Source organism: Podarcis bocagei (assembly GCF_964188305.1).
Source record: "Podarcis bocagei genome assembly, chromosome: 14".
Taxonomy (NCBI): domain Eukaryota; kingdom Metazoa; phylum Chordata; class Lepidosauria; order Squamata; family Lacertidae; genus Podarcis; species Podarcis bocagei.
In genome coordinates, this window is record NC_138139.1 from 25,387,071 (window position 1) to 25,399,324 (window position 12,254).

Genomic DNA, 12,254 nt, shown 5'->3' on the forward strand with positions numbered 1-12,254 from the left:
CTTGAAAAACAAATAAACACTGCCCTTCAATTTATGCCCCCAGTCTGACAAAGCCCATATTTCCCCATGCATATTCTCTCTGAGGATTATTACATTTGTTTTACCATCACATTACATTTCAGTAGCCTTCTCCATTCACTTCAGTCGAATACAAATGGAGAACGGTCCTCTACTGAAGTCAGTGAGTAAGCCATACATATTCTGCTTCTCCCCCATAAGGCACTACTGGATCAGATTGCAAATGAACACAAATATAGAGGCAAACACACAAATACACACATCTTGGCTGGATTTGGATGAAATAAAACCCTTAACTCATGCAAAAAGAAGAAGATGACCCTTTACTTTGAAATAAAATATATTCCACGTTGATATTTATTGTGCCATCAAAATGTTTTCTGTATATAAAAAAAGGGAATCTCCATAAACCAAACCCAAGAAAGCTGCTCAGAGTAACTCGATACATCTGATGGAAAGCAAGTGGATCCAACATCAGGTGATCTGGTATGAATTTTCATGGCATGCATTATGCATGTGGGTCTAGGAATAACAAATGGATATCAAGACCCAGGATATTTCTATCCAAGGCAAAAATGTTCTCAGATATGGATTTGGAGACCTGCTGTCTTTGTAACACGCCCCCCCCCCCAGCTTTCAGTGAACCAGTCTTGGATCAACTGAAGGAATTCAATCATCCTCTGCTAAGAAACTTTCCAGAGTTGTCCTCATCCCAGTGCCATGTTCCTTCACCTGCTTCACTCCGATGCTTCACAGGAACTTAAGGATGGAATAATTGGCTTGCAGGATCAGAGAAAGACCCATTTAGACCAGTATTCCAAAGCTAGTCAAGGAGAAACCCACATTGGAATCTCACATATTGGGCATAAAGGATATTACATTCCACACTTGCCATCTCATGTAAAGGTAAAGGGACCCCTGACCGTTAGGTCCAGTCGAGGATGACTCTGGGGTTGCGGTGCTCATCTCGCTTTACTGGCCGAGGGAGCTGGCGTACAGCTTCTGGGTCATGTGGCCAGCATGACTAAACCGCTTCTGGCAAACCAGAGCAACGCACGGAAATGCCATTTACCTTCCCGCCAGAGCAGTACCTATTTATCTACTTGCACTTCATGCTTTTGAACTGCTAGGTTGGCAGGAGCAGGGACCGAGCAACGGGAGCTCACCCTGTCATGGGGATTCGAACCGCCAACCTTCTGATCGGCAAGCCCTAGGCTCAGTGGTTTAACCCACAGTGTCACCCGCATCCCGCCATCTCATGTAGGAATGCGTAAATCTGTCAATCCTGGTTTTCTTGCTTTAACCATCTTATATTCTGATTCCAACTTTCAGCAGCAATTTGCAATTTTAAAAAAAAAACCTTATTCACCAGTGTTTCTCCTAATAGATACACATACACATTTTTCTATGCAGCTTTGACAAATATACACATGTTCCCAAACAATTTTCCCCAGTATAAGGCATTTTTGTATATTATTTTCATTAATATATGCACTCATGTGCCCACCTTCCCCTAATATATGCATTTTTGTATTCAGAGAAATGCAAATTCTGAAAGCTGCCTGTGTTTCAGTATGCATATTGTTTTAGAAAGTGCACATTAGGTAGGTTCACCTTTAATGGCAAACAGAATCCATTTCCCCCCATCCCCACCAGAGTTCTTTGTTTTTTAAAAATAACTTTTTAAAAAGTTATGTTCCCTCTTGCCTTTCCTCTTGAAGGATAAGGCTTGCCTGGGAACTGAATCATTATAGCCTTTTCATATACAACACAAGAACTATGCCTCTAGATTTGCCTTCCTCAACCACAGTCCTCAATTACTGAACTACAACTCCCATTGTCCCTGGGCAACTCTAGCAGGGGTTGTAGTCTAACAACACCTGGGACCCATCCTAGAGTGGAAAAGGCTGCTCTTGGGAACCAGCAATTGGGAACCTTCAGCCTATGAGCCTAATTAAGCCCAGCAGGGCGTCCTAATTCACCCACAATGCTTTTTTCTCAACTATGGTCATCTGTCTTATGATCAGGTTTTGGTCAGGTAAAGATTTTGCTCCCTACCAAAAAAAAGGGCTGATCCACTGACTGCCAGTGGTTGCAAAGTCCTGTGCCTTTACCCACATGATTTGAAGACAAACTGCATGGGCAAAAGAAGTAGAGTTTGCAGTCTAATCAGTGGTCCTTACAGAGCTCTGCCAATCAGCTGGTCATCAGTGCCTTTGCCCATGCAGCTTGACAATGGAAGCACTTCACCCAACATCATGGTGATTGGCAGGTTCTGCAGCCATGCCCACCTGTCAAAATGATCTGTGGGTGTCGAGTGACCTGAGAATCCAGCCCACTAGCTGGAAAAGTTTCACCATCTCCACTCTTGACCAATGCGTGGCATCAAAGGAATAACTAAAATACGTTCAGGGGATTTGATGAGCACACACAACTCTGGATTCCACAACCATGTTCTCTTCTCTTCTTCTTTTCAGGCATAATTTCCCCTGTTTGCAAGACAGACTAGAACTCAAAAGTCACTTCAGTCCTCTAAATGCAACTAGCAATGTATAATGCAACACAACCACCATCCAGATTGCACATTTTTAAAATAGCTCATTTAAAAAAAATAAAAAAATCACAGGCATTTTTTTATAGCATTTCCTTTGGCATGATGCAAATCAATGCATATAAGGTTATAAAAAATACTTTGCATATGTAGTGTTGGCAAGTCTTTAGATTAAGGTGTGGCGGGAAGGGACAAAGTGTTCGATAAGATGGAATTTTAGAAGGTAAAATCAGAAATCCATAGGGTCCAGAGAAGATTTGGTTCTGGTATTCCTGTTGAGTGGCTGATTGAAGGAAGTCTGTTGCCAGCAAAAGACTCCTCCCAAGAACAGCAGCAGGTACAAACAGTTTATAATGAATAAACATCAGCAGCAACTGCTTGGTGAGAAAAAATTGAGACTGCTACAGCACTAAGCAATTTCTCGTCATTATGATAGAACAATTTTTCAAACTGTACATTGCTTAAAGCCGAAGTTGGGCATCAAAGACTCACTAATTGAGAGTTGAATATCATCTACACACTGTCATTTGGCCTAACAATGACTCTTTTCTTCTGTCTCGATGCCAATCTGCTGGATATGTTTTAAAAAGTAAAGTAACCCAGAACATTTCATATCAGCTTTGTTGATCTGCTGTGCGAAGCAAAAAGAGAGAGATTGTTTTTCTATGATACAAAAATCAGAGGAAGTCCCTTGTATGGTTTCGACTCCAAAATCCACACTGAAAGCCATTCCAGCTTCTCCAGTTTTCATTTGGTTCTTACAGGGGCATATCAATGTGCTTGGGGAAAGCGTCAGATACACAAGCTATATCTATATATGTTGATGCATGTCTTGCAGATGAAACATCTTGGACACAAGACAGGGACCACAGCACTGGACTGATCAGGAGAGGGCAGGGGAGATCCTGCGTGTACATTTGCAACGGAGTGTGTCTATGTGTGTGTGCATGCGCACAACGCATTCCAAGCTTCATATCCTACAGAGCGCTCCGTTTCTTCCTAATGGGACTAGAGCCACTGTATGGTTTCAATTCAGCACGTTGCACCTGTAAAAACAAACAGACGTCACGTTTGCAACAAGGTAACCCAAGCTCACTACACTGTGCATTAATGGCTCCCCAAGGAAAAGCCGAGGGAAAAACTAAGGAAGGTTCAAAAGTAATGAATCATTTTCTAAACACAGTAACATGGGGGATTAATTGCAGGAAGGATTTGAGAAGTCATGCATCATTTCTTGAAAACCAAAATATTAAAACCAGATTTTTTTTCCTAATGAGATGCAACTGAGCGGGAGGCGGGGAGAGGGGTCTTCCACCTGACTTTGGCATTTGGCAGAAAAGGCCTCATTCCATTTTATTTTTAGTTCTCTTTCATGGAGTTTGATAAAGGAATGGGACCCCCTCCCACCATGTCATGTGGTAAGTGTGTAGTTCTTTCAGAATTTGGAGCACATAGTGTCTACATTTGTTTACAATACTCAACATAGTGTCTACAATTATCATTTCTTATTTGCTTCCATCCATTATGGAGAAACAGCTGTATTCAGAGCAGTGCTAAGGGAAGTGTTCCATCAGCACAAGGAATTATTGCTGTGCAATGGAACTTTCTTCCCTTCCCCTTCCCCTGTAGGCCCCCTAAATCTGTTCTGGGGTTCCCCCAACCCCCAGAGCAGATTTGGGGGTGGTGCAGGGCAGACATGTGGGGGTGCAAAGTGGGATACATTAGTGCTAGTGATAATCTTTGCACCCGCACAATGATTTGGTTGAATATCACTCTCAAGCATATTCAACAATAACATACTCAACAATAACAATAAAGGAAACCCAAAGCAAGATGTCTGAACAAAACCTTATTTCATTAAATGCAAGCCACAAGGTCACTAATACAAGTTAGTTTTGGTTTGACACAGTAAAGCCAAACTGTATCTAAACGTGGATGTTCCTGGTCCTGTTGACCCTTTGTGACTGGACTTTGTTCACTCTGACAGATTGACTTGTGTACAGAATCTCTCTTTCAAAGCATACAACCACTCTCTTTAAATTTCATATTTAATTAAGCAAATTAATTAATATACCGCCATATACCTGGAGGTCTCACCTTGCAAAACAGTTGTTCCCAAACCCAGTTGGACCTGAGTCTATGCATATTTAGCTTCATGAATTTCATGAAGTGGTCCTCTGTGTACAAAACCTCCTCCAAAAATAAGCTTATTGGCATTTAAATTAAAGTGTCACGAGACTCTCTGTCTTCAGCTACAGACTTACACAGCTACTCATCTAGAATTTATCCAGGTCAAAACACAATAATGACATCTTCCTCTCTCCAGCTCCACACTTTTTAAAAAACAACAAATCGAAAACAGAACCACCACCGAATGTTGTGTTTGTGGAAGGATTAGGAAATGTATGCAACAAAGAACCACCCCAAAATGTTGTCTTTGTGGAAGGATTAGGAAATGTATGCAACAATTCTAGGTAACAACAACAACAATAATAATATGTCACTCATCTGGCTGGTTTTCTCCAGCCACTCTGGGTGGCTCCCAACAGCGTATTAAAAACACGATTAAGACTCAAACATTAAAAACTTTCCTAAACAGGGCTGCCTTCAGATGTCTTCTAAAAGGTAGGCAATGGTAAACTGTCTGCCTCTGTTAGGGTGCTTCCAGATGACCTGTTTATTGAATATTCATTTTGATTGGTTGGTAGGGAGTTTAGATGTTGCTGCATCAGGGCAAAAGCTATCACACACTTGCCAGTGAATTTCCCCATCCTAATTGCAAGAAGTCCAAGCTTTGGGGAAAATGGGTAGATAAAAGGGCCTGGAGGGCCACATTTGTCCCCCAGGTCTGAGGTTCACTGCCCCTGCTCAAAGGCCACCAAGGATAAGAGAAACCACTCAAGGAAAATTCATAAATGCAAAACCTGAAATGCAACCTAAACAGGAAAGCAACTTATTTCTGTATATAAATATTAATGCATGCCGCCAGTACAAATCCTGCATCTTCTACAAGAAAGAATTGGTGCAGACAGCGAGAGCAGAAAATACACTTAAGCTTAATGACTTTGTAGACTGGACAGAAGCAAACAAAGATAAACTGGGATTCTGTCTGCCCAGAGGGTTTCCTCTAATGACTAGCCTGTTGGACCTTGATGCTTCTGGTCAAGAGCTGTTCGTCAAATGGCATAAAAGGATGTCAAGTTCACATGCCTTTTAAAACAAACCGGGAGCCAGAGATGTTTTGCTGCTTAAAGCAGAACTTAAACAGTGTCTAAGGGTCAATACTGTTGTAAAGTCTTGCTGAACCATTCAGACACCAGTTCAGGGCTGCCCTGCCCATGACACAGAGTGAGGCAGGCGCTTCGAGTGTGGGAAGCCCAAACGAAATAATGTTAAAATCAGAGCGAAGGTGGCTGGGAGAAGTGGGTCTGTGAGCGTTTTAGAAAGAGAGCGCTTTGGGGGATACAATTCCTTTCCATTCAGGTTTTCATCCCTCCCTTTTCCTGTGTCCGCCTCCTCCTTTCCCTTCCCACCCTGGTTTATGGTTTCTTCAGATGCCTTATCTCCTCTAGCCCAAATGCCCCTTCCGTGTGTTCCTCCAGTGCTGCACCGGGTGGCTCTTTGGGCTGGTGTCTCTGTTGGACGCAGCCATTTATTACTTACCCTTTGAACATCAGATGGCACCCTGGAGAGGAAGTCGAGCAACTCATTATTGTCAATGGCATAAGGGTTTCTAAGCTTCTTAGTAAATTTATTTATGCCTGCGAATGAAAACACCAACATAAAACATGGTTTTGTTTTTGCTTTTTTAAAAAAGGCAGTGATAAAACAGACACATCACACTATATAAAAGGCCTTACTTGCTCAGGCAGGAAAGGGAGGAGGAGTTTAACAAGAAAAAATTAGTGCGAAAATACAGACAAGCCAGACACGTGTTGCTGTCATGTGGAATCATTCACAAACATCTTTCCTTAAAGGAAGTGGTGGGAGGTTTATTACAAAGCAAGCCGGCTTGCCTCGGCAATGAAAAGTCCCATTGTTCAAAAAAAAAAGGGGGGGGAGCAGAGAAGCAAGAACAGCCATCACTCAGAACTTAAGGGTGGCATTTCTGGCTACATTTTGGCCTTGGGGAGGGGATGACCCATTGCAAAATATACCAAGTTGTGAGTGTCCCCTTCCATTCTGTGCATTCTCATTAGGGAGAGTAGCAATTTAAATTCATGGGCCATTCGTAATTGACAAGGCTAGGGATGGGGGCAGGAATTCAGTTTGATTCACATTTTTAATGCAGACCTACCTAATTTGCAATGTCCAAAGCCATATACGAATTGAAATACAATTATCCTTCAATATTCACACATCTCTGAATTTGTGATGGGGTTTTCTAGCCCAAATAAGGTATACAAAACCACATATATTCAAGGAGAAACTGCACAAAACTGCATATTTCAGTGACAACATACAGAGCTACAATTTCCAGAGTGGTTTAACAAGCAGTCCCTCTTTCCATGGAACTCTGGGAAGAGTAGGTCTGTGAGGGGAATAAGGGCCTCCTACCAACTCACAGCGCCCTTACAAACTACAGCTCCCAGAGCTGAAGGGGGAGGCTATCATTCTTCAGAGTGGTACCATAGTGCTTTATTTTTTTATCATAATTTTTATTGAGTTTTCCATATTTCATTTCAGTTCAATACATATATTCACAACTTATATTATTTGCTCAAAATGAGCTTTGACTTCCTTCCGTACCATAGTGCTTTAAATGTATGATGACCAACTTACCCCAGATTAAAACGATGTACCTTAGTGGTATGTAATACAGGGTGATCATGACTACTGCAAGGACTAAACAGGCCAGGCTAGAGAGGAAAGGAACTGTCCAGTTGAATGTACTGTGGAAAAACAGGAAAAATCAAGAAGAGAGAAGTTTGTTGTTTAGTGTTCACAGATATTTCACATTTTGCAAATGCAACCATGACTCAAATGGTATTCCATTCAACAAGAGAATGCCACTGGAATGCAAAAGTGAAGGCTACATGTTCTGACTTTCATTTCCTTGGAAACCAATGAGATATACAGCTGAATCGCACATGTTAGAGCTTTGCTCAATGACGTGCAGATGTGAAAAGGCCACCACAGATAACAGCACCACATGCAGACTCAAACACAAGGCCAGTTCACACATTTGGGTTAAATCTAGTTGTTATAGCTGCCGCTAAGGCAAGTCCCTACCATCTCCAGGTATGGCCTAGTAAACAAGCATGAAGTAACACCTTCACTTTCCTAGGAAAAGTGGCATCTTCATGTGCACCTCCAATGTTATCTCTCCCCCACCCCAAGCAGTCTAATTGTGTACTCATCAAAGAATGAGCACTTTTGTATTCACACAACTCTGATGGAGATGACTTCTCCATTGGTCCATTTCTGCAGGGACCAATCTACTACCGGTAGTGAAAACTGCTGCTAGGAGGGCAAACCCATCCCTTACAATGAATTTTCTTAGAGGAAGTGACCCTTTGTTTCCACCCCACAATAGCAGCTAAGCAAAAAGCCCTGCTGGAAATTGAAGGAGACCCTGCTTCTATCAGTTTCCATGAGAGTTGCTTTGATGTGTGGCACTTGGTCTGGGGGTACAAGCACAATCAAGGCTTTATAAGGGGGGGACAGATAAATTTATGGAGCCATGATAGGAATATGCTAGCTTTAGTGTCATGGGACGGGGCTGCCTCTGAATACCAGTGGCTGGGAATTGCAAGAGGGGAGCTCTTCTGCTCAGGTTCTGTTTGTGAGCTTCCCACTGGGGCATCTGGTAGGCCAATGTGAGAACAGGATGCTGGACTATATGGGTTATTGGCCTGACCCAGTAGCCCTCCAGATACAGTTGGGCTCCCCTTAGCCCCAGCCAGTATGGCCAATTGTCAGTGATGATGGGAGCTGTAATTCAGCAACAGCTGGAGGGTCAAAGGTTCCCTGCTCCTGGTGTAGGGAGAGCCTGGTGAGAGGTGTATCTTGGGAAGGGGGAATCTCCTAGGGAGAGTCCCAAGAGCCAGACAGGGATGCAATGTAAACATCTTCAAAGCTTGATGTTGGTGCAATCAGATGTGCTGAAATGGAGGAGCACCAATTGAGTCATGAAGAACACTTTGTCTTTATTGATTTCTTTTTTTTGTTTAAGGAAGTATGGTGGGGGCCTGGGAGGAAATAATGCCTCTCTCAGCTTCAATGAAGGCCTTACAATTTGAATTAAAGCAGGGGGTAAAGCGTACTTGCCCACAAACACATGGAAAATATTTTTAAGTCTGCCAACCCCAACAGAACAGAGCTATTTAAAGATCCCTTTGATAGGAAGGGTTATGCAGATGGAAGCGCTTATCCAAACCGTCATGACACTCGCTAAAACCACACTGGTGGACTTCTCCCCCTTCCCTCTCAGTCCCTAGCAACTTTAATATTGAGTTACAATGGGATTCCTGGAGGATTAGAGATGGCAGCCATATTAATGCCCCAGTGAGTTCTTAGGGATCATTGTAATCAAAATGAATATGGGTCACCCGGCGTCCCAAGCCTTCCTGCCATCCAGCTGCAAGGAGAACACAGCCCTCTGTTCACAGGCAAGGCCATCCCATGGCCATTTCCCGCACAGCTGGGACAGATGTTGCAGAATAACAACACACATGGATCTGTTGCATTTTTAGACCCCACACGGCTGTTCTTTTAAAGAGCGGAACTGTTGACAAGCCTCAATTTGTGTGTTTCAAAGAGGAAGGTCACACAGTTGTGCCAGTGCATGAGAGAGAGAGAAGATGTAATCACTCTTTGCTTCTTGGGGGATAAGACATGCCAGAGAGTGGCCCAGTGTATATTACACAGTTTTGCCACTGAAGCTAAGCAGGACTGGAAGCTGTAAATTGGAAGGATGACAGACTGAGTGGGAACCATACGTAAGATGTTCTGAGATCCTTGGAAAAAATGTGGGATGGTATATATGTAAAGAATTAAAACAGGGGTGGACAACCTGTAGCCCTCCAAATATGGTTGGAGTCTAACTCCCATCAGCCCCATCGAGTAAGTCAGGGATGATGGGAGCTGTAGTCCAGCAACATCTGAAGACCCCAGGTTCCTCATCCCTGGATTAAAGCAAATTAGTAGGTGTAACTAAAACGCAACCAAAGTCGCTTGCTTTTCACTCTTCCTCCCAACTTGATGGTCACCAACTTAGAGGGCTTTAAAAGAAGATAAGACAAATTCATGGAGGATAAGGCTATGCATAGCTACCAGGCATGATTGCTATGATCTGCCTCTGCTGTTGGAGGAAGCATGCCTCTGATTACAAGTTGCTGGTTGGAAATCACAAGTGGAGAGAGCATGCTGTTGCACTTAAGTCCCGCTTGTGGGTTTCCCAGAGACATATGGTTTGTCACTATGCAAACAGAATGCTGGACTTGATAGGCTGGGCGTTTGGCTCGAGTCAGCAAGACTCTTCTTCTGTTTCCCATTTCCAGTAGGGCTCAGTAGTTTAATAGTAACACAGAAACACAAGGGAAGGTCAGAGGGATGTCACTGTTAGGAACCAGGCCTGTGCAGGCATGAGATAGCATTTCAGAAGTGCAAGACAATAATTTGGTCTCAGTTCATCTGAACTATCCTGAAATCAGTCTAAGGGACTCCGCCTTGTCTTAGTTTCCCAAATAAAGCCTTTAGTTGCTTCTGGAACAGGGTATTTTTTTACAGAGGATGAGATTTGCAGAGCTAAGGTAGTGCCAGTGAACACACACAACATACTTACACAGATCAGCTGCCCCTATTGATAATGATGCGGCAAGGAAGGCAATGTTGGAGCTTACTGCTATATCATTTTGTGCTCCTCTGCTGAAGGGAAGGGAGAGACAGGTAGTTTTGGAAAATCCATGAGCACAGGTCTCAAAACAATTTCCAGAGAGGCTGGAAACAATGTCCAGAGATAAACCAAAGCATGCTTTTTCAGAAGCTTCCATGCATAATTTGCATGAAAGAGACCGAAAGAGAAATGAATGAATTGTTACAACGATGGGTGTCGTCACCAGTGAACTGAAAACACAGTGTAATAAATGAGCTTTCTGCCATTTGAGATTTGCTTCCAGCACTTCCCAGTTCAATCTTTTGTTTTCAGTCATGGCATTCAGAAACATTTCAGAGCATGGGAGCAACACTTTCACTTACTTCTTTATCCTCTCTGCAAAAGATGCGATTTCCTCCAAAAGTGTTTGGACTGTTATAACAATGTCTTGAACCATGTGGATTCTTTCTATCAAGCCTTTTTTATCAGATTCCTGGGAGGATTAAGGAAAAGAAAGGCAAGGGGGTGGGGGAGAAAAGAAAAACACAAATGCATAAGGTTTGTATGTCCTAAAATTGTCCCAGACAATGTGGGTTGTAGGAAGATTATTGTAAGATGTTTGGTAATATCTTTCAGCACAGCAAAGTTTGAAATTCAGGCGCTCAAACCGTCTGGAGAGGTAACCTGGAAACCTATGGTATTCATTATGAATATTCTATTTCAAGACTTAAAACAACAGAAACCTACACTTCTGCTTTTAGCACTTTGGTGGAAGGTTCCTTCAGGTCACTTGAAAGTTCTTGGAACTGCAAAGCTGCTTATAAGAGAGGCAAAATATAGCAGAGAAAGAGACGTTTTCAGAAATTCATATCCTTTGCAGTGGCGTAGCGTGGGTTGTCAGCACCCGGGGCAAGGCAAGTAATTTGCACCCCCTAACCCGTGGATTTGTGCCCCCTAACCCGTGGATTTGTGCCCCCTAACCCTAACCCCCAGATGTTGTGCCCGGTGCGGCCGCCCCCCCCCTGCACCCCCCATGCTACGCCACTGATCCTTTGAAACAGGCTCCCCCAATCTGGGGCCCCTCTAGATGTTTTGAACTACAACTTCCATCAGCAACAGTCCACACAGCCATATCACTGAGGATGGAAATAAACCAAGGATTGGCAATATGGTGTCCTCTACATATGGCAGGCCACAATTCCCATCAGCTCCAGCTAGTCAGGGACGATGGGAATTGTCACCCAGGATACCCAGGACACAACACTGGCTACCTCAAACTATACACTACAAGGCAAACACAGGCTGCTCATCCATGTGTTTTCCCCTTAAGACCATCCTAGCAGATGGATGGGGATGCTTAACCCTCCCAACCATTGTTTGTTCCCTACAAATGCTTCCCTCCCCAGATGTTATCTCTGTACACACAGTTTTGGGCACATGTGTTTGCCAGCATGTAGCTCCATGTAGCCTTCTCCTGTCTTGGCACAGGTCACAGCACACAGCACATAGTGAGGCCTATGCTTAAAAATCTAGCAGGGTCACCCAGTGCTTTGTCTGGCTCTCTCTAACTTCTGGCCAATTCTTCATGGCAACAGAATTTAAAACACACACACAAAATACCAAGATATTCCAGGGCAAGCCTGATCTTGCAACCTGGAACTGTGAAGAATATCATCTGGCAGCTGGATATGCATCCTGCTGACTTTGTTTACACATCTTAGATTGTGCTACAAAAATGTGGTGATGACACACTTTAGCAAACACAACATTAAATCTTCTTGTTGCAGACTATCTGGACTGCCTGCAACTCAGAGATCAAGTTAAAATGAAGTTACTGATTTATGCTGAAGGACATCCTAAGAGTCATAT

At 43.2% G+C, this 12,254-nt stretch overlaps 1 protein-coding gene across 7 annotated transcripts in view; it reads right to left on the reverse strand.

Annotated features, from left to right (window-relative positions):
• Positions 1-318: 318 nt before the first annotated feature.
• The window catches only part of MCTP2 (multiple C2 and transmembrane domain containing 2), a 120,377-nt gene continuing 108,441 nt past the window's right edge, over positions 319-12,254 (reverse strand). For all 7 annotated transcript variants that reach the window (XM_081171089.1, XM_081171088.1, XM_081171090.1 and 4 more), the window contains 4 exons: positions 10,769-10,878; positions 7,352-7,461; positions 6,233-6,330; positions 319-3,615 (listed from right to left, as the gene is read on the reverse strand). In XM_081171089.1, coding sequence (XP_081027215.1) covers positions 3,547-3,615; positions 6,233-6,330; positions 7,352-7,461; positions 10,769-10,878 — 387 coding nt within the window. In that variant the 3' untranslated portion in view covers positions 319-3,546. The remainder of the gene's footprint in view (positions 3,616-6,232; positions 6,331-7,351; positions 7,462-10,768; positions 10,879-12,254) is intronic.